The sequence below is a fragment of the Aptenodytes patagonicus genome, chromosome 3 (assembly GCF_965638725.1).
Source record: "Aptenodytes patagonicus chromosome 3, bAptPat1.pri.cur, whole genome shotgun sequence".
NCBI classification, from domain to species: Eukaryota; Metazoa; Chordata; class Aves; order Sphenisciformes; family Spheniscidae; genus Aptenodytes; species Aptenodytes patagonicus.
This window is the reverse complement of record NC_134951.1, coordinates 99,454,352-99,479,445: the sequence shown is the minus strand read 5'-3', so window position 1 is coordinate 99,479,445 and position 25,094 is coordinate 99,454,352. Positions and strand designations below refer to the sequence as shown.

Below are 25,094 nucleotides of genomic sequence, written 5' to 3'. Positions count from 1 at the left end.
AGTTCCTTGTCCCAGGTAGTGTGCTCCCCATTCTCCACGTTCATAGGTTCATCAGAGAGACTAAGGGTTGATAGACCGTAGAGCCTGGCTCTTCCTCCTAGCCCTTGAGATGGTTAATCTAAGAGTGTATTGGCAGAACACTGGGAAAAGCTGGCTCCATCTCCCACTCTGTGGTGGAACATGAATCTTCAAGATTGGAAATCTGGCATTTTTCACCCACACTAAATCAATACTATAAAGGGAAAAAAAAGGCTTGTTGATTTTTTTTTTTTAGCGCTAATTATCTTAATGTGGGCTTTACTAATGTATGCAATGCTTCCAATGACTGTTAGCAGAGCTCTTCATACACAGTCCAAAACATGTAGAGCACGATTAGTCGTTTAGAAGGAAGTTTTGCAAGACATGGTATTGTAAAGCTGAAACATCTGTTTCTCCTCTTATAGCTAAACAGTGCAACAAGCTTTTGTTAAGAAAATAAACTTTCCCTTCATTTTACTAGTTTCTGCTAGCTATTTTCTATATGCAAATTTTGAATAAAAATAAAAATAAGTGAATTATTGAAAAATCATCCTCAAATTTTCTGTATGAAAGAAATATCTGATTAAGCCCACTAGCCATATCAATTTGTATTTGAAGCAGATGACATATGTAAGAGACATTTGACACATAAAAAAGTACTAATATATAGATAATAATAGAAAGGTATACATTATAATCTATTTTCATTACTTTAAATAGTTGCCTTTAAATCTACTTGACTACATGAAGTTAAATATATGCATTTATTTTATTTTTGGAAGAAGCTATTTCCACTTTAGTTGAAACTAGTACATGAAGCTGCATTTAAATAGCTGTGAAGGATAATTATATAATTCCATTTATGTGACACTTCTTCAGTTGGTAGCAGAAGGTTTCACAAACCATTCACAAATTTGATAAGCATTTCATAGAAAACAATAATATCATATACACACATTTTGCAGTTGCATGCGTGTGTGTGCGTGTGAAGCAGTTTGCCTGCTGCTGAAGCAGAAGCACAGCTGAAGTGGAACACAGCAGCTGCTTGTGAACACAGCTGCGGGACGTGACCGAACGCCGTGAGGTCAAAATTGCACTTGAGGTGAAGTGGATGATCTGTGTGATGAACCACACGATGATCCTGGATTGTGGCATCTGCTACTGCAGTATCCCTGAACATGCCGTCCTGGCAGAGACATACGCAGTCTGATGACAGAGAAGGCCACCACATCGTCCATATTGGAGAACGAAGCTCTGCTCTTTTTGCCCCTTCACCCTCGCTCTCCCCCTCTGCTTCTGACAATCACACAAAGTGTAATTTACAGCACTATTTACATGTATTTATATTTACTAATTATATTCCATTGAAACTGCCAAGGAAAATTTGTCAGAAGAATGTAATTACTCAAAGCTGGAATTTGGCCAGCAGTGAGATTAGTTCCCTTCCATTTTGCAAAAAAGCACTATGGGATCTTACAGAGCTGAGCGCTGCAGGTGGCAGCTGGGGACCAAGTCGAGCCCCTGAGGTATTGCCAGAGGCCTGCCTAGGGCTTGGTATGTGCAGGTGGGCTTTGCGGAGGCAGTCGGGCTGTCTGGAGCTCCAGGTTACTCAGGGTCTGGGCTTTAGAGGGTTGTCCATTCCAGGCCTCCTCTGGAGGTGGGGCAGTCTGGTGGTTGGTGGCTACGGCAGGCTGGAACGTGTCTGCTGGCTCTGGGGCTGCACCCTGGGGTTCAGGGCTTTGCCTTTTACTGTGGTTGCTCCTTGCCGTTGAAGGTGGAGTGTCCTATCTAGGATCCATGCTTCGAATCGGAGGGTTGGCACAGGCAGAATCTCTCCTACGTGGGCACATTAGTGGAAAATGGGGTGCTCTCTGACTAAGCAAGCCAGAGCTGCCCTGCTGCCACCCCCCCATTTCCAGGTTGCAGCACGGAGGTCATGTCGGGGAGGGAAGTACTCTAGGGTTAGTTTTTGTAACCTCTGGTTTGCTCCAGATGCCAGTTTGGATCAAGATGCTGAATAACATCCACACATGCTTGCATCAGTTAGGGTGGATTTCTAATTTCCATCCTATCTGGTCTTCTAAAGATATAGTACAGTTGCTCTGCTTAAGGTCTCTTCATCAGCTTCTACTTGACCTCTAGGTTTGCACATGCCAATGTTGTGTACACAAAAGTCCTGTATTAGCACACTCAGAATCAGGAGATCAGGCATCTGCATATCTGGCGTAGGCATGGATGTATTATCTGTAAAGACAAATGGAGGCACTTGGGCACACAATATTTAAATGAAAATTTGGAATCACTTTTCACAATGGTGCCCCTAGTAATCACAGCAAGTCCATGGTCTCCCTTTTAAATCTCATCTCCAGAATGTTTAACTTCACAGTATTTCTAAGCACAACCATTAAATTTCCCATATCATTTCTTACATTACCAGCATTTTCCCTGTCTGTCTGTGCTTTTCGGCTACAGAGCGTGCACAGCGTGCTGAGGGAAGCTAAGGAGATCACAGGTTCAGGTGCTATGCTTATAAACAGGAAACTCATTTATGAGACATGATGAAATTCAAAATTTAATCTACTCAGTTATGCCTGAAATTTGACACGAGTGTATGATTTATTCTATATAGTCTTTCTCCGTACGACATTCTCAGAGACAGATGATACATACTATTTGTCATAATCATCAATGTTACCATTATTTTTTCATGTCAGTTCTGCAAAATGAAGGCTCATTGCTACAATATGAATTTGTCATCAGATGTTTTGAGTTCAAATCCTATTAAGTTTCCCTCTGATTTCTTATTACAATATATTAGGTCTGGCTCTTTTACTATGGGAGAAAATTAAAAAGGCTGTCTTTAAGCAGCAGAGTGCTCACTGAGCAGCATTGTATTGAACTCTGAAGATGGTACACAATCTTTATTTTAATAAAGCCTTATATAAGTGTATAGCTATATAATTTTAGATATGTCACAGTATTCAGTCCTGTGCAGTAATTGCGGTCTAAAGAAGGCAGTGTGGTTTAGCGATTTGAACAAAGGACTGAGTAAGAGTTCCAGGGCTCTGCAAAAGACTTGCTGTAAATCCATGGGAGAGTTACTTGTCTTCGTTGTATCCCAATTTATCTATCCATAAATTTGAGCTGCTATTAATGTATTGCATATAAGCCATGAGAAGTCTGTTAGAGATCAGAACAGAACCTGGGGGGCCTTTTTCCCAGGCTTGTCATATAACATCAGGCCAGTTGTGCTTCTTTGGGGGCTTCGCAAACTCATTGAAGTTCTTCTGCTTGAAGTTGAGAGGTCTTGTCTGTAAAAATATGGTTTACACTAAAATTCTCTGACTTAGCTGTATCTTCTGGTTTGGAAGGAGCCTGAGCCAGAGGAGTGAAGTGGACACTGAAATAAAGCCTTAGAATATAAATAAATCCAAAACAGTCCTCCTAATAACAGCAATTCTTTGTCTCCTGACTTTGTGGCCTAACGTCTGAGGCTCAAGGGGATATAAATACAACACTCTGTGCAGTGACTAATTACTCAAAATTCTGTGCATCAGCAGAAGTGGGACTTGTGGTTGACTCTAATATTATCAAATGCCTTTGCTATTTAATAATCTTGTAGCCGTACATTATTTAGCATGCCGTTTGCACAAAGAACAGTGATTTTATTTCAGCTATCTCTCAACAAAGTAAAAATGCAGCTGGTAGTAAATGAAGCATTTGGCAGACAATGTGTCTGATGTACGGTTCTCTAACTTGCTAAGAAGAGAAAAATGTTGTTGAGTGTTTAACCTTGTCCTGCCCAAGGATGTTGCAAGAAGGAGTAAAGTGATCACAAAGGGCAAGGTTTTCTTTCTCTTCTTCTACTTCTTCTTTTTCTTTTTCTTTTTCTTTTTCTTTTTCTTTTTCTTTTTCTTTTTCTTTTTCTTTTTCTTTTTCTTTCTTTTTCTTTTTCTTTTTCTTTTTCTTTTTCTTTTTCTTTTTCTTTTTCTTTTTCTTTTTCTTTTTCTTTCTCTTTCTCTTTCTCTTTCTCTTTCTCTTTCTCTTTCTCTTTCTCTTTCTCTTTCTCTTTCTCTTTCTCTTTCTCTTTCTCTTTCTCTTTTTCTTTTTCTTTTTCTTTTTCTTTCTTTTTCTTTTTTTTTCTATTTTTCTTTTTCTTTCTCTTTTTCTTTCTCTTTCTCTTTTTCTTTTTTCCTCTCTTTTTCTTTCTCTTTCTCTTTCTCTTTTTCTTTCTCTTTTTTCTTTCTCTTTTTCTTTTTTTTTCCTCATCTTCCCTTTCTTTTTCAAGGAAGGAGAAAAAGTTACTATCGGGCAAACAGCTTATCTATCAGTGGGGTTTACTCACACACCAACACAGAGTAATTATGCCCAGAGCTCCCATTAACATCCCGCAAACCGACAGCATAATAGCCTCCTTTCTTTAACATGCAACCAAAATAGGTTAATAAATAAGGTTAGTTCCAGTCATAGCCCACTTTCTGACTTAGCCTTCTGCATTCCCTCTTTTACAAATATGGAATCCATTGAATTTTGGAACAGAAAAACCATGAGGAATAAGTTAATCTGCCAGACACTCCAATCAGCAATCTGCACTGTAAATCTATTTAAAGCTGCATCTATTATGTTCCGAAGTTCAACTGAACTGTGAAAGGGCACATGACTGAAATCACTGCATTTGAGTTGACTCACAGTTAAGTGTAGATGGGAGTTGCTTGGCTCATCACAAGTTTCTGCTTCTGTTTCAGGCCTTCTAAAGACACTTCAGTTTTTGAAGGCTTGGTCAGTGGCCTAAGGGTGTACAGGTATCCAGTGACAAGAGGAATTGCAAGAGTTGCATCCCTCTGCATTGGCAGTCAACTGAGAAAAGGTGGAGCAAACTGGATGCGCCCTCTTTCCCTTTTGAGAGCAGAAAGCTGTATTATCCCCATTTTACAGACAGGAACAATGGAACAAAAATGTTAGCAGTTAGGTGCTCTGAAGTGTTAGCTGAAAATGTCCTTCTCCGAGTTACACAGGGAGTTGGGGTGATGTAGCCAAAAATGAAGCACAGGCGTATATTGTCCCATGCTACTCTCTTAACTTCTAGACAACATTGTCATGGAAGGAAACAGTGTTTATCTGCCTAGTAACTGTCTATTTTAATCTGTAAGAACAAACAATGTAAACAAAATGAGCAAACAGAAGCAGGCTTGTACAGAACAATTTGCAGCCTTGTTTTCCAGTGGAAGATTCCACAGACCACCCAGGCTTTGCTCTAGTCCTTTTCTCAACCACGGAACATCTAATTAAATCCCTCTCCATTCCTGACTCTAAGTGGAAGAGAGCTTACAGTCCTGTACAATTTCTTTCCAGATGGAAATGCATAATTTAACAGAGATACAGCTGACAGGGAGAAGGGGGCCCAAAACAGTGTTAGCATTTGCCACAAATTACATTAAATTACAAGGGGGTACTTAATGAAGATGTAGACTAAAAAGAAGATTAAAAGCAATATTTAGTTTTCTAAGCCCCTTCTAAGATTGCAGAGTGCCGGGCAACAAAAACCTCATAGTGAAACTGAATTTCTGTCTCAGTTACTTTAGTGATACCAAGAATTGTTTGGTTTTGCTACACACCATCAGTATCAGGTCATGAAATTTTGTCCCATTGCGTCTACAGCTTTGTTCCTTACACATATATACATATACGTGGAGTTGCTAAGCACCTTACATTTTTTACTGCTTCTGTACTCACAACACAAGGTAAAGTACTATTCTTACTGCTGTTTTGTAGATGGGAAACAAAAGCACACGGGGACTGGCTTGTCAGTGGCAAGTGAACCTACTTCCCTTGATAAAGCCATAACTTCTTCTCTGTTCTTCTCTTCAAAGAGAATTAGGACTGGAGGAAAAATTTTGTCAGGATATCACCTGTCTCATTTTTAGAACTGGACGTCATTGTAGATGTCCACATAAATGAGGGAGTACATAGCAGTGCGGAGTTGCTTTGCATTGGATGCTTCTTGAAGAGGCTGTAAGGGGGTTGTGGAAATGTGCTATGAGGGTGGATGCTTTGGCTCCACTACTGTCATACTGAGAAATATTCCAGTTTGGAAGTTAACCCACTTGATTCGTCTGGACAGAAAAAAGTAGGGACACTAGCAGCATTTATGCACCAACTCAAATGTTTTGTTTGGGGGCCAGAACACGTGAAGGATACAGCATCCAACATCTGGGCCTGAGATTACATTCTGATGAGGTCTAGGGAAGCTGAGTTCAGAAATATCTTGAAGCTATCTTTGTGCCATCTCACTTCTGGGATGCTTTAGTAAATGAAACAATGGTATAATTTATACAGGTTGAGAGCAGAGTAGGAAATGACCCTTTTATTGCTTCTCTTGGGCTAACTATGGCTTGCAATGCAAGTCAAAATCATTGCAGCAGAACGTGCCACATCCCTTTTCTTGATTTGTTCTCCTCCCCTTGTCTTTATGATGAAGCCAGCGCAGGGTCTCCTCCAAGAGGATGTTCAGTCCTGGTATGTAGCTCACCCTGTGTTCGGAGCAGATGTTGGGCCGCCAATGCATGCACACAAGACAGTGTCAGTTGTAAGGGTGCATAGCGCTCTGGGATATCTGAGTTGCACAAAGGATGGAGGGGAAGGAAAACCAACTGTGTGCAGCCATCCTTTCTAATTAAATTCCTGCAGTTAAAAATAGCTACTGGAAGCTGGCGCTTCTGGCACATCCAGAGCGTCACCTTCCCAAGTATCTTTTTCTGGCCTGAGACGTAGGAAGTTGAAAATGTGATCCGCTGTGTAATAGTGCAGCATATTCTTGGCCAAACTCCTCATCATTTTTTACCTCTTGCATTTATGGTTAGCTTACAAATGTCATGTGTCTTCTTTTCTTCTTTAAAGCTAGTCTCTGCAGAACCAGGTATCATCCTGGCTATTGTGGAACGTCACCTATTCTTCTCAGTTTGTTCACATCAGTTCTGGCTATGGTGAGAGAAGGCAAACCTGGCTTCCGAGCCCCTTGCCTACTTAGTTATCCAGAAATGCTAACTGCAGTAATGTTGATACTGAACTAAGGCCTGATTTCCCCCAACAGAGTTTTCATTGCCAAGTAATTCTGGTCACTACAGAAACCAGAAAGGTTTGCGTTGGATCAGTGATATTGCATAATTAGGTTTTCAAAAGAACAAGAACAGAGAAATGAGAATAGTGGGGAAATCAGGCTTCTTGCTTTTGCAAATTCTAACCACAGAAAATGCCAGAAGTTTTATTTCTTATCAAGAATAAAGGAGTTAATCTTTCGTAGCCTGTCCCATGGACAGAATATATTTTACAGCTTCAAGCAGACAAATGGAAGGAAGCTAAAACCGTAAGTTTTGGTGATTGATGGCAGTAACCTATAGGAATGCCTTTAATGGCCAGTTTGCAGTTGAGCATAATGATTTTGTCACTTTCCTCAGGGTTTTATTTTGTGTCTGTGTGTGTAGAGATAGACATACAGATATAAAACCAGCTATTCTAGACCAACTCAGCTGCAGAAAAGCGGATTCCCAAATTCTGGCAGTAATGTTTGTCCACTGCACAAATGGCTAAGGAGTATTGTTTGTATTCATTTCAAAGCACAAACAGACACAGAAATACAGGTAAGGAAAAGTCTCTGAAGCTTGTGCCTCATTACTGGTGTCTGTGATTTTGTTACTGAAATCATTAAGCGGGCAGTATGTTTGTAGGAGAGATCCATTTTACAGGCAATCCCGCAGAGAATGCCTTTCTGTCAGAAGCAGTGCCTTGGTGCTCACCTACTGCTGAAGACCACGAGCGAGGTGCGGGAGCCCTGTTTTCTGCACGCCTGCCCCACGGGTTAAAGACAACAGAATGGGTGGGTAGCAGAGAACAATGCCCTCGAGCAGAGCAGCAGTTCTGGCTTGTAGGTCACATCTTGCTGAACTTAGAGAGAGGAGCTACAACTCGCGTATTCATCAAAAAGATTGGACAAACTCAGTAGGAAAAAGAATGCGGGGAGCTGGCAAGAGGACAGTGCTAGAGTGAGCTCAGACAAAAAAAACTCCTGAAGTTTGGTGGTTTTTTTTTCCCCTCCAGGATGTGTAGTTCAGAGGTAGGCGGGAGCAGTGGCCAGCCAACAAAGGCTAGATACTGTGGTTTTGAAAGAGGCACTCGAGCATATGGAGCTTTCGTGCAAAAAAAGAATGTTTTTTTGATCAATTCCAGGCGAGATGGCAGTTGTGTCATTCTGAGTGCATCTCGTCAGATTAGATGGGATCACTAAGAGTTTTCTGGCATTTTCAGTCTGAGAGGAAAAAAACACATGTGGCTAGTGAAATTGCCCAGCAAGGAGATTTCCCCCTTCTGACTTGGCTGTTGGATTATGGGGTCCTGAAGCCATGTAAGCCCCTGATGTGATACCGGGTGATGCAGTCAGTGACAATTTGGCCAGTTCTCTCCTGGTTGGGGAGCTCATTGTTTGGAAGGGAAACCCACTGCCAGTATTTGCAGTGGCTTATGAGAATAACGTGATGCATTCTGGGCAGGGCTTTGGCTCTAGTTTCATTTGTTCATTAGATGAAATTTGTGAATTAATACATAAGCGTGAGCTTTGTTAGGAAGAAATTACAAGTTGGCATGAGTGTGACATGAATAATGAAGGGAGTGAAGTGCTCAAGGAAGTGAGATAAGTGAAGCTTTTCATTAGAGTAGGAGAGTAGCTGCGTGTTGTTGAGGCTTGATAAACCAGTTTGAGATGTACAAATCAACCTTCTGAGGAGCTGCTATATTTAGGGCTGAGTTTCAACCACGACTCTGATTACGTGCAAGTTCAAACTTTGGGAAAGGTAGATAGAGCTCCTGTAGCATGTTCAACTGAAAATCCATCTTATTTCTGTTAGTGGCGATGTCTGCGTGCTTCCCTGTCGTTGACACATCTTGGTATATATGCTGTTCTTTGCAAGAGTGCCACTGGAGAGTTTTGTATTGAGCTGAAGTGTAATGAGAGTTTTCCAGTACTGTGTTTCATAAGTCATAGGTTTTCTATATGCACTCCAGCAATAAAACAAGTGTGGAGGGTTTCCTCTGCTGGTTTTGAGTTTCTCTGTGAGGTATGAACTTTCAGATCAAATGAAAGGAGGTCACAGATCATAGCTCAAGTGTGAAACCAGGGAAGAAGCAGGTACCAAGGCAAAAGCTAACCGAAGCTTAAGCTGAAGATTAACACAGAAGTGTATCTTAAATTGAAATACTCCTTGCCAAAATATCTATCACTCTGGTAGCGTAGGAATCAGAGTAGTGGTGAATTGTTTGATTGATGGGAACCTCACAAGTTCAGCCACATGGTTCCGTTGTTTTCAGAAAGGCGTGTGGAGTTCCTGGTTCAGTGCTCTTACTCCATTGTGTAAGAAAGAAAGAAATTCATCACCTCTCATTAATGCTATCTGGAGTTGAAAGGAGTTTATATGAGCATCATCACACTGAATTGTTTCGATGATTCAGAAAACAGAGTGCTCCCTGTGGGTGAATACTTTGTTGGCTTTCTGGGGTTAGTCTATAACACAGAATAACTTTCTTCCCTGGTGCTGAGTGGCATACTGGAATATTATTACCTGGCAGAACGAAGCTCTCCCGTGCTCCCTCCCAGATTTCGTCAGTGTGCGCTAAGAGAAAGCCATCACCTCACAGAAACCTTGCAGTATTTTTCTTGTAAACAGCGAGGTGGGAGCTCCTCTGTTCTGATCCTGACTGAGAGTCTAGCAGAGCCGTGGGCAGCTCATGGAGGTCCACTTACTAATTTTGGATACCTCAGTTTCAGGATTCCCAAGCTGTGCCTCATTTTCGAAGGATGGGTAGCTCATGTGACTCCCGTTAAAGTCCGTGCAAGATCAGGAGCTCTGGATTCAGCCCCACAGATGTCTCAAAGTGGGTGTTCCTAACATTCTTGATCTTAAGTTGGGTTCATTTCCCGTCATGTGAAATGAGAGCATTATTACCTGCCTTCAAAACAGATGCTGTATAGGGGCTTTGAAATGTAAAGCAGTACTGTGTGATATTGCCAGATCTCTAGATACTTTCAGCTGTGCTTTTTAGATCACATACAAATTAAAAATTGCAGAGTTGTAAATGTTGTATGTTTTATTTCCAACATTCACCACAAACCAGATAACTTTTCAGGGGAATTCATGCATCTGTAATGCTTGTCACTGATCTTTTTAGAAACAGTGAATAACTTAATGTAGTAGGATGTTTCAGAAAGGAAAGAAAAGGCATGCAGGAGGCCTTGTATCGAGATTAATCTCTCAGGAATGCAGGGGGTTAACGGTCAGGCTGATTAATCACTGTTAATGAACCATCAGGAAATCTGTCAGGAAGTGGGTAAAAATTCCTGATGGCTGATGTGAAGCATTGTGTGGTGTGCTCTGGTTTTGATGTTTCCCAACTGATATTCTACAGTGGGTGTAGTTTAGTTACCTCTAAGTTCTCAAGACATGTGAAGGACCAGATGACATGCTGCCCTTGTTCAGCTTGAGTAAGTGAGCAAGAAATTTTCCCCATGCATGGCTATGCAAGTACGATGCAACATAAATGCAAGAAAGTCAGGGATTGCTCCTTCCCTCGGCTTCCCAGAACAGTCTGGAAAAGATACAGAAAGGAAGCATGATCGTTCCCTCGTTCCTCCAGTTGGAGCCCACCGGCTACAGGAGGAAGAGTGGAACAGGCGGCTTTCCCTGTGTGAACGAGGAGCCAGAGTATTAGGGCTTGGGTACACAGCTGAGTTAATGAATTGCCTGGTGTTGACCGAGGGTGAGGTTTCACAGTTGGCTTAAGCTGATCCAAGATCATGCTGCTGCCGAAAGGAGTTTCTAACCTCTTTCTCCTTTGCATTGGACTAGCTATCATGTGGTAATACAGCAGCTTGCCGATCTGGATGGAAACTAATGTTTCTTGGTCAGTGTTAGCTGGCTTAGTCTTCAGATGGATCAGAGAACTGATCTGCCTCACTGCTTGGCTGCACGAGTGCTAGATCTGATGTAGGGGAGGGCGTGGGAACATGAGACAAGGATAAAAACATGAGTGGGGACTGAGCCTTTCAGCAATAACATAACCATGGATTGGCTTAAGCCTATTATGAAACTGCAGTCTGAATCACTGGAATTGAGTGCACTGTCAACCTACAGGGAATGCAAATTAAAATGTGTTAGCTTACACCTCCCGCCGTTCTTAAGCAGCGGCTGAATACAGCGGCTGAATACAGCCATTCCGCACATGGCCGGGAGGAAGGAGCGGATGGTGGGGCAGCAGCATAACAGTTCCCTGTGACTTGGTCTGGAGTGTGCAGACCACATCAGGCAGCGTCGGTGTGTGTTTGGGGAAGGCAGAGGGAAAGAAGAAAGGAACAGACGAGCACCGCCTGCCATGGATTCTCTCTATGTATTTTCCTATTTCTCTCTATGTATGTTCTAGCTTGTCTTCGTGACAAGACTGCAGAAACACTCCATTACCAGAGCACAGATTAAGCACAGTAATGCAGTTGTGGATCCAGACCCTAAAAGTCTGGAGCACAGTGTGCTCTCCTAGTACTTCTCCTTTATCTTCAACCCAGGTAGCTTTGCAGTGCTCTCTAGCCTGCACCAAAAGCTTAACTTCAATCTAAAAAGGCGAGCCCTGCTATTTGTTTCAAGTTCATTTGTTCTTTATTGCAAAATTTTGTAGTTCCATGTTAAGGACTTTTTATCATTTTATTCTGGCTCAAAACTCCATGCATAGATGGAGTTTTTAGGAATGGACAGTATTTAGGAATAACTGGTTATTGTGGAAAATCTCTTTGTAATTTTCAAATATTTCAGGTTTTAGAGGTTTGTGACCAAAGGTCTGCTCCTGTAAGCACAGCTGTGCAGAGCCCCACCAGTACCTGTGGGGTGCCCTACAAAGACGGCAATCCTTCCACACAGGATCAGCAACCCCAGATGCTGTGGGAGTAGTCACCCTTGTTAGGCCTTGAGCTTAGGACATAGTTTGAAGATAGTCAAATTAGTTTAATTTCAGGAGAGTTTCAAAGTAGTGGAGTTAGTTTAATTTAAAGACTGTCATAATTCAAACTGCCAAATTATCTCTCCAGTGAAACATAAGGAAAAATGGGGGGGGGGGGGAGAATATTAAACCCCACAAAAATAAAAAAAAAATATTGCACAGTCAAATAAATGCAAAAGTCAAAAAAACAGCCAGTAACATTTCCAGAAATAAACCATTCTCCATCACATAGAGGATAAACATGGGCTCTTTCAGGGAGAAGGAAGTCATAAAAATAAAGACCAAAAAAAAAAGCTGTATAACTGATTCAACCACTGTTACCAAGGGATATTTTACTCCCTGAGCATTTCAGCTGAAATTATCTCCTAGCTGAGACATAGACCCTCCTGGCACAAGAGTGTCTGAATATATCCCGAAGGCTGGAAATGTTTCTCCAGTTCCACTAGTAACCTTTCATCAAAGCACAGCCCAGGGATTCTTGTAGGGAGACATAGGCTTTCCCCACTTGTGAGCAATGGACAGTGAGTGTCTTCGCTGACAGATATTTCTGTGTCACGTAGAGCTAATTTGTAGTTTGGGTACAGAGTAGGCAGGGGTACAGCAAGGAATGTTGAGCAGATGTGACACAGAGCGATAACATCCTTAGCATAATTCAGTATCACATGGTTATGGAGTGCTATAAATACAACAGGAATTCTCCAAGGCCCAGTTCCTTCCACAGAGTTGGGCACCTCTGCTTGCCATGCATTTAGACTGCACTAAATCAGTGTAATCCTCAGGCTTCGTTCATTTGTGCACTGCTGTGAATGCTCCTAGGAGACTGTAAGCATCATTGCAAGCAGTATCGTCGATTCTACATCATAATGCAGTTTTTGACAGCTTTTGGATTGATGTTTTGATTTATTCACTAAACAAAGAATTTACCATTACGTGCATGCCTAATGTTTCTTTTGTACTGCTATACAACACATCATCCTTTTTAGCACTTGGTAACACGCTCTCACAATGTATTTAATGGAATGAATCCATGTAATACACAGAGCGCACATGGGCTGTGACTTCTTGAAAAATCACCCGAGGAAGGTTTTCTGAGGTTCAGTAACAACGTCAGGCTTCAGGAGCCAGAGCCCCCTCCTGTTCTTACATGGTTGCCATTACTCTTGCCCAAGAGGACCGGCTGGGAGGGCGAAGGCCGAGCAAGAGGTTGCCCTGGAACAAGGCAGTGCAACTGCTGTGACACTGTGAACTGTAGCTTTTGGCCTCTTGGCCTCCGAATTTTTTTGGTGAACAAGTCATCTTATTGTATAAGTGAAATGCATCCTATTATTCTATGCATGACTGATTGAAAAATGCTTTGCTTGCTGGAAAGGCTGTTGAACAATATAGTTTCCACTTACAAAGCACTTTCCTTAAAAAGCTTCTCAGGGCAGCATCGTATAAAAATAGTTATACTAAAGTTGTGAACCAGCTTCTGACAAATCGGGACTAACAAAAGCTAAGGTATAAATAGAAGTGTTTTCGTGGGTTTTCTCTTCTCTAGGGGCACAGAACCTCAATCAGTGCTGGATTGTAACAAACAAAAATGCCCTTTTCCAGACACACAGGAAAACAAGGACCTTCCAGACTAGTGGCACAGAATATAAATAGGTTTTCAAAACTGCTTCAAAAACCATAAAACTTAGTCAAAACCATAACATTTGCATTTTAGAACTAGCCATGCCATATCAGACACATTTTTTGATCCAATTCTTTATTTTATTTCATACAAACTAGCATCTCTTGCTTTAGAGAAAGGTTAAACAAGTTATGTTTTTATAATTATGGAATGAATTGTCTCCAGGCACTCAAGGATATGAGGATTATCTCAAAGTCTGCAATGTATTAGGATTCCTGGAAGACAAATGCTGAAGAATGTAAAATATTACATATTCTGTGTTTATATTTTGTCAGTGAGCAGAATAAATGCACCTTACTGGTCATTTTCAAAATTCATTATTTTTGCGAAGTAGGTTATTTTTTTTTTCTTACAGCAGGTTTTGAAACAGCTAAATGTAAAGCTAGTATTTGCTAATCCAGAGTTTGGATAATCTTGATTTTACTCTGAGCTTGTTCCTTCTTCTGCTCTGTGCTGACCTTTTCTCAATCTACCAAACCCAATGTAGTTTAATCCACAATACCAAAGAGGGAAGGTCTGTTTCTGTAAGCCAAAAATAGTCTTCATTGCAGTCAACCTTGCAGCTGAATCAGTTGTGCTATTGCTCTTTAAGTCATGTTTGACCAGCCACGTCTGCACAGACCAGAAGCAAGATTGAACAGGGTATCCACATAATCAGTCTGATGCATGCCGCTGTTTTCAGTGTAGTAGCTCCCATATTGAAAACAGCCCCCCCCAAATGTTTACTTACCAACAACTGAATTTATGATACCCTTGGGGTCTGTAGTAGCTGAGCTTTAGAGACACTGACTGCTTCAGCCTCTGTATGGGAAGTAAGGGTTTCAGCAAAAGTTTACTGGCATCAAACCCTTCTGTATATTCTCCAATCATCCCATAATCTTTTCTCTTGCAAAAAAATACTAGGGGGCCTTTTTCCATTCTGCATGGAAGTCTGCTGTTCATCCCCTTTTCCACCTTTATAGTCATTTAACATTGTTCAGCCTCGCCGAAAGGGAGATCTACAGCTGTCTCACAACCTCAGGGCATCACCCACAGTGGAGAGGCACAGTAACTTTGCAGGGAGAACTTACTCTCCATCTCGCCGTCATCCAAACTAAGACCTAGGTGATGTGCGGTTAGTCTTTTTTGCTCCAATAGCAAACAGCGCAGCACTTACTTGGGGCAGTATTTAGCTACCTCCATTTAAAAAAATGATCAAAAAGATAGTATTCTGCCCCGTGCTGCTGCTGGGTAGTAGTTTATGCTATTTGACACCAGGTATTCTGAGTATTCCTCATTAAAATAATATTTGGCCACTTCCATTACCCAGTGATCACTGTATGAGAAATATTTGATGTAAAAATGACGAGTTCTTCCTGCTAGAGCTACAGCATAACAGATCTGCTTGCTGAAATTCTACTTCTGCCTGTAACAGCAGCGCCAAAATAGCTTTAATAATTAATCATGCACCGATTAGATTATGAACTCTGAGATGGGCCGGAGATTTTTGTATTATGCATCAGACAAAAGACACTGGCAATGCTTAACTAGCAGTCACCTGCTCCTGCTCCACCTGCCATTGTGGGAGCACTCCGGAAAGCAGGAGGGAGACAAAGGCCCAACAGAAATTGATAAAAACCTTCACCTGCCCCTGGTGTGTTCAGGAATACAGAACTGTTGAAACAGGTGCTGCTACAGCTGCGTGCTGGGGTACAACTTTTGCTTATTAACTTGCCAGGCGGCACTCTACATCGTACCCCGCTGTGAAGGCGATAGAAGACAGCGTCCAAACTTCAGGCTAAGCGGGAGTTAAGCAGGGAGTTTCCTGCCTGGGAACACCAATGCAAACAGCTGCTGTGGAAGGGCTGGGCAAGGAGGGACAAGGCATGGCTTGGGCACCCGTATCCTGCGCTCACCCCCTTTAGGGTTCCCTTGCAATTGCCACACTGCTCTACCCTGTCAGCTGCTTGTAACGTTGCAAACAGATTTCTGTGGAAATGGTATTTTTTTGCCAGAATGATACTATATGCAGCTGATTTTAGGGTAAGTAGGAGTTTAACACTGAGAACCGCTAGAACTCAGAATTGGAAAATTACTTCCTAGCCTTAACTTCCCGTTAGAAATTTTGCTCAGCTATCTTAACTAACTTTTTCCAGGCCCTTTGCTCTTGCCGCATGACTCTTGGGGCCTATTTATTACAACTACAGAGGCAAAACCCCTCAGGGGAGATAGTCCCTATGCTGGTTCTCGAATGAAATAAGATATTACCAGTGTGTCCAGCGTTAACGCTTTTACTGGTATAAAAGTATGATTAAAAAAAGGGGACCTTAGAACCAGTTTTATGGTACCAACAAGAATTGTTATCAGTCTGGCCTTAGAAATCAAGCCAGTTTCAGGGGAGGAGGGGGAAGGGACACTGTGGAATGACATGAGCAAATCAAATAAAAAATGATTCATTTTGCCAGTTGTTGGGACACTACAGAGCACCGAACGTGGCAAAACAACAGTTATTGTTAAAAAGCGCTCAGGAGGCAAACAGTTGTCATTCCCTGCTGATCAGAGCAGAACTAGTGGTATCCGGGCTAAAGGGTCAGAGGAAGCCCCGGGCACGGCCAGCGCCTGTGTGGGGAAGGTGTACTCCCTGCTTGCCCAGGGCTTGCGTGGGGAGGGGCAGAGCATCAGGCAGCTCTCGTGGGAGACACGGCCTGGGGATGGGTAGCTCAAGAGGGCCACGGCTGCCAGAGCTCCAGGTGAATGTCGCTGTCCTCCACCCCCATGGTCAAACTCGGCACAGGTGGGAAAGCTTGCCCCAGGAATAAGAGCCGTTTGCGTGAGAGACACAACATAGACCTTCATTAGTGGGACCTTTTTAGTGAACAACAGCTAAGTTCTGGAGGCATCAAAACGTATCATTCTGCAACTAGGAATTTACAGACACCACAAGCCACATGGCTTATTTTTTTCCCCTTTTCTCTGTCCCTTCTACCACTGCCCTTTATGAAAAACAGAAGTTAGATGAGAGAGAAATAGCTTTAATGAAACATTCAGGTTGAGAAATCAAAATCTGACACTCCAACAACAGGAAGTTTCAAAAGCAGTGTTTATAACAGCGTGTTGCTGAGCGGTAGCACACTTGCCTTTCTTTTTCTTTACGTTTAAGCCATATTGTAGTGTGTACCTCGATTCAACAGCTGGGCACAAAGATAGTATCGTGGCATTAGTTTAACGTGGCAGAATTTCCTAGGCGTAGAAAAGTGAACTGAACCCAACCCCTGAACAATTTCCTGACTCCTGCCATCAGCGCTGCAACTTTCGTCTTTCCAGTAAACGCATCTGAATTGTCTCCCTGTGCAAGTACGCTTAAACTTGTGATTTTATTCTAGGGAGCTGGAGACAGTTTTGTGGGAGCACTGGCCTTCTACCTGGCTTATTATCCCAAGTTACCCATGGAGGAAATGATCAGGAAGTCGAACTGCGTCGCATCAGTGAGCGTCCAGGCATCAGGGACACAATCTTCATATCCTTACAGGAAGGACTTGCCTTGGGACCTTTTCTAATTGACATTGTCTAGCTCAATGTACTGATGTTATCTTATCCCAGACAGCATTATTCTTTTGACTGCACCGAGGTTCTCCTCTGCTGACTGGAAAGACCAGGAAAGTCTCTTAGCTTCTTATTTGAGGAATCCTGTTAGTTCCTGTTCTACAACAGTGCGATGGGGTGGGTTGGGTGGGCCCTTCAAACACAGCACGGCAGGTCTCTCTGGCCCCACACATAACCATTGGGCTTCTGGCCATCCCACACAATGCGCTAGACTGAACTACATGAAGTTTACAGCAAAAAGTCTGGAGGGTATTGGGCTCCTGGTAATATTTTTACTTGATTTTATCAGAACTTCAGCACATGAAGCAGAGCGTTAGCTTTGAGATTGCAACTTCAGTCCTCAGCTGCAGACACCAAGGCCAGCGTTTGGCTCGTAACAAAGCACCGTATGTCGAGCCCTGGCCCATCTATTCCCACGTGCCTCAGATGCAGGCTGCGGCACTGCGCTCTGCGGTTCTGCCCAACTGTGGAAGGTCCCTCAAACTGGAAAGAGGACAAGAGTGCTACTGAGATAGACTTTGAAAAATGTTTCTAGCCATATTGCTCTAAACATAGGTGAGCTAGTTAAGGAAGAAAAACTTCCAAAAGCATCAGAGAACTACTTTGGCTATCTACTTTCTTCACACTTGACAGAAATCCAGGAGTGAAAAATCTGTCCTACTTGCCTGACTGAAAATAATATAGCCCTTTTAGCCGTGGTCATAGCTCATCCAAAAGCTCATCTTACTTCACCAGGTTCCCATTGCCTCTTCCTTTCCTAGGAAGGAGCTGGTGCAACACTACCCCTCCAAGGAATGACACCAATTCGTGGTCACTACTGTTGAATCTGTGGCTGGTAGGTTAGAAAAACTTGCAACCCTGCCATTGAATTCCTGCTGTGGAAAATGTTAATTTTTATTGCCTTATAAAACAATAGTTCCTTTGAAGATTACAGCCTCTTTCACAATGGAAAACACAGACAATGGGATTTGCTATTTAATTTTTTTTTAATTGAGTACTGTAAAAATAACTCAAAAGATAAATAAATGTTACTGTGATGATCTATGTCCAGACACTAAGAATTTTCTCTCTCTACATTGTTTTATTCACAATGGCCTTCAAATCACAGGAGACGGTGATCCCAGTTCATTTCCTCTCTTTTCAGCCCATGTTGCTGGATTTCTGAATCAGCGTTCACCCCGTCCTCCCCCCAGACCATCCTCTCCTCATGCATAAATCAAGTCCAGTCATTGTTCACATAGAGCGGATTTTTCTCTTCTCTGTGAAGAGGACACGTTTTTTTGCTATAGGGAAAAAAAGAATCTGTTAAGAAGCCTGAAGTGTTAAAATTCAATCCAACGAGCCTACGTCCCTTTCTCCTGGCTGCCTTCGCTGCTTAAACGAGTGCAGAGCAACTGACTGGCACAGCGCTGCTGTTAACCAACTCTTGAAGGAGTTTAGTGGTGCTTTCACTTTACCACATGTAATTTTTAGTTCCTAAGAGGTCCGTTTTACCTCTGTGAAAATAAGTATCAGGATTTGAGTGGCTGAAAACATTCAACAGCTGCTCTGTGTGACTATTCTGAGTCACGGCTGCTCGATGGAGGGACAAAAATAGGTTCTTACTGCTTTCTACTACGCTTCAACTTCAGAGCCCCAACAACTACAGATGATGAGCTGGATCTAGTCGGTCTCACAGACTGACTGAAAAGTTAACTAAGCATCCTGTGGATCTCTCAATGAGGCACAAACCGACCTTGCCTCCAACACCCGACGCAGATGTTATCAAAGTCAGTTCAGCTACAGGTTAAGCACAGTCAATGCATTACTAAAAAAAAAAAAATAAAATTAAAAAATAAATCAAAGCAAAGCATTACAATGCCATTTGAAAAGCACCACTGTTCCGATTGAACTTCATTATATGAATTCCTTTGTAAGCTACGCAAGAGCAATCCCCACAATAACAAAATGATCTTCTTCCACATAAAAGTTTCGCTTTAAGAAATACTGCAACTTAGTAACACGTTCTGTTGCTGCAGTTAGGAGGTAGCGAAACTTGGGCACTACTGCCACTACTTCACTAAAAAGCTTCATTCTGTGGAGGTCCCAGGTTTTCGAGAAGTACAAAACATAAGGTGAAAATGCATGCCAAGTGAAAATGCTTCCTAACATATTCCTGATGTGAGTTGGTATCTAGACTCAAATTTACATCCCTTCACACATGCAGCACTTTCTCACATCAATTTCTCACTTGTGTTCTACTACAGGCTACAAAGATCAGAGCTTTTTTCCTTAATTATTTCCAATTTCGTACCTCAACAACCTACTACATGTTCTGCAACAGAAGCGCTACTTAGCCTGAGCTCTCCACTCTCCACATTTCCTACAAGTTGCGAAGCTTCTGGAGGACCACTTTGCACAATGTTTCGATGCAGTAACTTAAACTTTTCTTATTCAAGAAAATAATCCCAGTGATCTCCCATTCCCTTTCTGCATGGAATTCAGAAGGAGAGCCACCACCTCTGTCAGCATGAGTGCTTTGATGAGAGCATACTGCTTCTCTGGTGGTTTCTCTCAAATGCCATAAAGCTCCTGTACTGTTAGATCTGAGTATGAGAAGGTTAGTCATCTAACAAGAACATAAAATTATAAGAAAAAATAAACTTGAACCACGTAACTACTGGCCATGCATTATGTTATCTAGTTAGAGCTGCTTAATACATTTCTTTATTCTATAGATTTAAGTAAGCCTTTTTTGCATTAACTCCCCCATGCTATTTCTACCATGGTCTGGTTTAAATTCTAAGTTTCTCCAAATTATGCTTTTTAACGTTAAATTAAGCTTTTTAATGTTAACTACAGACTGGTTCCTCCCTCAGAAACTTGAGCTCTTAGTCACCTTTCAAAAAGCTTGGTGAGCAAAAGGCAGCTTGGCAAGTGCTCTAACGGCCCAACAAATCAGATTCTTAAACTGAGAAAACTTGCAAGAACCCACAAACTGTCATCTGGAGAGCGGTATCATTTGTGGAGGAAAAAGAACTTGTGTTTATTTCTTTAAAAGAAAAAGTCCATTTTGTAAGTGATGGTTAAAATGTATTGTCTAGAGCACCCATGGCAGCTTAACAGAACATTTCTATTGATGCATACTTCGTGGCTGCTTGTTGGAGGTAGCACAGTCTAGCAAACCACACAAAGAAACAGAATGAAAGAACTCCTGTGTCACTTTGCTTTGCCACTGACATGTGGCATGGCTGTCATCAAAGAGTCTGATGTGTCGGGCAAGTCATTACTTTGTTTCACTGCCACAATCTGTAAAATGAGGGTAACGTTTACTTCCCACTGGAATGTCATGAAGAACAGCAACTGTACAGTCATCTGAGTATGAAACATGTTATGACATATTCTGCTTAGATGGGAAAAATCTTGTTACATTCAAATCTTTTGCCCCACACAGTCACAGAAGCTTATACAAAGCAGGCTGACTTCTTCCCCAACCTCTTACCGATGGGATCATATCTCAGCAGGACCAGTTTTTCCTGCAGTCGGAGTCTCCTGACGTTGAAACAGTAGCCCGTCTCAGCCGCACTTTTCATCCTCACCAGAATGTATCTAAAGTCACAAGGAATGTCTCTGTCAGTGCACAGGCACACAGCAACCGCCCACCACACGTCTGCCAGGGCATGGTCAAACGGACAAGCTTTTAGCATAAACAATCTGGCACAATCACATAAGATACTTCATTTCAGCTTCATGGATGTTCTGGATGGGAGCGTCAATACTATATGCTAAACTTACAACACAGACAAAGAGCCCACTATAAACCATAAGCTCCAGCATCAAGTTTAAGTAACTAACTCCTGAACAGAATACAAGCCCAGAGAGAAGCAGCTCCTCCACCGAACACAGCGAGGGGGGAGGAAGAAAAACAGGGAAGAAAGACAGAAAGGGGGGTGGGGGGGTGGGGGGGTGGGAAATCAGCATACAGTTGAGTCACAATGGCTTAAAAGATTATGGCAAGAGAGGAAGGATAATGGTAGTTAAAGATGTTCAAGCTGTAGATAACACTGTATCGTAGACTATCACTTCCACATGCAGAGAGGAACCCGAGCAGATAGGATGGAACAAGAGGCATGCAAAAGGAGAAGCAGGGCCCCTTGGCACTGTCCATCCCGCTAGAAATACAGGGCTTGATGTTAACCGAGCCACGGGAACCCCCTTCCCCACTGGAGGGCTCTCGGTTTGTGGGGCGGACTGGCAGCAGCTGCCATGTCCCTGGGAGCAGGGAAAGGCAGGAGACTGAGAAAGCCACCACCACACCACCCACCCTGGAAGTATGCCGAGAGCTGCGCAACTTCCCAGGACAACAGGGCATCTTCTGAAGTTTCAAAAGAAAGGTCAAATCCTATAACCACTCCATAAATTACATCCTCCCCTTCCATTGCAATAGAGATGGATACATCTCTCCACGTGGCCATTCAATTCATTTTCCTGTTTCCAATACAAAATGGTCTGTCAAAATTAACCTTGAAGAGACATCCATTCTTCCCCACTTGTGCAGCTCTGACCACTGTACTTCCCTGAGCTCTCCCTTTTCGGCTTTGCAATCTAATTTACTGTCAAGTTCAAAATAAACAGAAAAACACTGGCTTCCTGCAGACCAGCTGACCAAGCATAGTCTAGGGATTATCCCCAGTTATTGTCCTCTGCTCTACACTACTGCAGGTGTGATGTGTAGCACCAGTAACCACATGGACTCCTTCCCCTGTACCTCACCCACTTCCTCAAAGCCGCTGTGCAGTTTCCCCTTTCTGGGGGAATCAGTGGTGTGAGTACGACCAGGCCCTGAAATTCTTGTGCACCACATATCTGAGGCCAAGCCCTTTCTGAACAATACACCTTGTTCAGAAAACTTGCTTCCCAATGAAGAAATGTAACTAGGAGCAGAGGCAGAAAAGAACAGTGGAAAGCTATCAGGACACGGGGAGAAAACCCAAGGGTAGCACAGAAGGATAAATAATATAAGGAGATAACATATTCCTGAAGTATATATGGGACTATACAAAGAACAGAGAAAGGAACATCAGGAAAAAAAAGAAGGGGGGGGGAACCCACTACATTAACATTAGTAACACCATTTTTAAAAGCTACTTTTTCACCTCGTGGAAACATCCTGCTTTGCTGTCTTTGTTTCTGCAAACAGATAACAGTAGAATGCCGAGATGTCAAACTGCTCTTCTCCCTGTCAGGCACATACTTGGGAAGTGCTTTCTTAATTTCAAACCCTGACAATTGTGCAGAAATCCTGTAACAGAAGAATCTCTTCAAACCCAGCAAGTGGTTGGTACTGGCTCTGTTGGGGGCTGATTTTTAAAAAAAAAAAAATAATCAGAAAATGTACCAGAGGCCATAGTTCCCAAGGTTGTGCGGTTCCAAACGTAATACACTCGCACAGAATGCAACTTCTGAGAATCAGAAGACAGGAATGTATTCGTATAAATGTTTCAGTTTAGCCCCTTGGATTTGTCTAGCTAATTTTCTTACAAATAGCATTTTGGACGCAAGTTATTCTCTCCACATGATTTTGTCTCCTTGCATCCACACTGTAAGACTACCGGTGTGCTGAAAGTATATATTCCTTCCTTTCCAACCCTTAAAACACATCAGCTTTCTTTACAGGTCAAAGGACTGTGACTCATTTTCTTCCAGAGCCCACTGACATCTCTCCTGAGCTGGACTACACAGCAAATCAAGATGCCCAGAGCACTGACCGCCCCGTCCACTCCTCACGTATAAACATACAAACGTGCTAAAACTGGGAAGCATTCTGCACCCTGCCTACGAGAAAGGTTCACAGCACCTGCCCAAAACCCAGCCCACAAACAACACAGAGACCCATGCTGTACCTCAGCTTGCCCTCCTCAGCTAAAAAGCATGAAAGGTAAACAAGAGGAAGATTTGTGCATAATTTATAGCCTCTCTTTAATCATAAAGCACAGAGGTGTGCTTCCCCTGCGCAGGGCACTTTGGATATTACAGCTCAGCTCAATGCGACAGCCCATAGGACAAAACCTGCCTTTGCTGCATTTTTAGAACCTAGGGGGTTTTTCACACCATTCTGTACTTACCTGTGAAAAGGCACACGTGCGGAAGGACAGAGAGGATGCAGCTAGGCTCAAGGACTGCAATTCTCTCAGGTATATTAAAAAATTCTAGAGAAGCCTAATATTTTGTAATGTCACTTGAAGATACAGGGTGGTAGCAGAAATCAAAAACTGGCAAGGAAAACATCACTTACTTAGATTTGCTCTTGGCCACTGTTTTTTTTGCAGCATGAAGAGAAAAAAAGAAGAAACAGTTATAATTTTATCTTGTTTCCTTTATATGCAATACATAAAGATTAAGAGTTTTCCACTGCCTGCCTTTGCAATAGCCCCAGATAGACTGTGCAAAGAGATTCACTGTCACAAAAAAATGCCACTCATCCTTCCACCTATGTGCTCCCAGTTGCCTGCTCTTTCTTCCATCACACCACCTTTATAAGCGTCTGCAAATGCCGCACCTAGCGCAACAGACTGCACTTGTTGCAGCCTCCAGATGTTTTCAATATAAAGCTTCAACGCTGAATATGAATTCACTAAATGAATACACAGTTAAGGCAGGTATGAACTAACACTGCTGGTGAAAACAGCAGTCCCACTCTCCCCTGCTGGCTTACACCCACTCCTGCTCCAGTTCCTGCCGCAGTGCCAACACAAAGGTTTGCGTGGCCATACAATGAACCAGACCAGGGAGCAGTTCTCAGACGAGACTAACCTTCTCAACAAGGCTGGTTTTAGGCCTCCTGATCTAACCCACCACATAGCATGAAACAGGCAGAGTTATTTTCTTCTGTCAGCTCAGTGAATTTAAAGTAATCATAAATCTACAGCATAAATGAAAAAAAAAAAAAACACCAAAACTTAAAAAAATTGCTCATCTATACTCTGTGCAAGTCTTGCTTAGGCCACAATGAGCTTCCAGTCAACCTCCTCTTGCACTGTTCCTTCACCACAGCCCAAGCTTATCCAGATACCGTGAAGGGCACGTTTCTCACCTCATACCCTCTCCCCCACCACCCCACTCCCTCCAGCGACTTCCCGTTCTTCCACTCAAGAGCCGAAGCTTCTTCACCTCACTCCTGAGGGCTCGCAAGTTCCGCTTCCCTCGAGTCCCCCACCTCGCCCCCTGTCACAGGGCCTAGCACTCCGCCAACGGCACCCCTCACAGACACCCCGCCGGCCTCTCCCACCGGCCCTGATCTTCTTTGCCCCCACAGAAGCCGCCCTCCCTGGACGACAGCCCCATCCCTCCCCGGGGGATAGGGACGCCCGGCCGGCTGGGAGCAGCAGGCTCCATCTCCTCAGGGGAAAGAGGGGGACGGCTGACAGGCAGCCCTGCTGGCTCACGGGCAGGGGACCGGCCGCCTCCTGCCCCGGCCTCGCGCCCTCCAACGGCTGCCCCGCCCCAGCACGCGGCGGCGCGGGGCACGCCGGGAGGCGTAGTCCCGCCGCGGCGCGCTGCCCCCTGGCAGCCGCAGGCGCCGCGGCGACAGGAGGTGAAGGGAAGGGCAGGGCAGGGCAGGTCGCGCCGCCGCCCCCGCCGCCCGGGCCCCCGCCCGCCTCCAAGGCCACCCCCGCGCCTGCCGCCGCCCAGCCCCGCTCCCCCCTGCGCCACTCACAAGCCGCCACCGTCAGAAACATAACGCCGGTCCCCGCGGAGCCGCCCCAGAGAGCCCCCTCCCCCGCCGCCGCCACTTCCGGGCCGCCCGGCA

General features: G+C 43.4%; 2 protein-coding genes across 3 annotated transcripts in view; one reads left to right on the top strand and one right to left on the bottom strand.

Annotated features, from left to right (window-relative positions):
• RBKS (ribokinase) overlaps positions 1–17,259 on the top strand; it is a 69,772-nt gene extending 52,513 nt beyond the window's left edge. The window contains exon 8 of the mRNA XM_076334395.1: positions 17,086–17,259. Coding sequence (XP_076190510.1) covers positions 17,086–17,259 — 174 coding nt within the window. The remainder of the gene's footprint in view (positions 1–17,085) is intronic.
• On the bottom strand, positions 741–25,094 carry MRPL33 (mitochondrial ribosomal protein L33). Of its 2 annotated transcripts, none has more exons than XM_076334396.1 (4): positions 25,002–25,094; positions 23,580–23,598; positions 20,787–20,893; positions 741–2,262 (listed from the first exon to the last, which is right to left on the bottom strand). In XM_076334396.1, the coding sequence occupies exons 1-4, from the start codon at positions 25,021–25,023 to the stop codon at positions 2,099–2,101; spliced, it is 312 nt and encodes a 103-aa protein (XP_076190511.1). In that variant the 5' UTR covers positions 25,024–25,094; the 3' UTR covers positions 741–2,098. The 2 variants fall into 2 exon arrangements, with proteins under 2 accessions (XP_076190511.1, XP_076190512.1); XM_076334397.1 differs by lacking the exon at positions 741–2,262 and adding an exon at positions 18,342–18,588 and having other exon boundaries at positions 25,002–25,088.

Excerpts from the sequence above, each read along its gene's own strand:
- MRPL33 (XM_076334396.1), bottom strand. The coding sequence starts at position 25,023 with ATGTTTCTGACGGTGGCGGCTT. Across the intron at positions 2,263-20,786 it reads GCTGAGATATGATCCCATCG|ATAATACATCCATGCCTACG; the intron begins GTAAGAGGTTGG and ends TTGTCTTTACAG.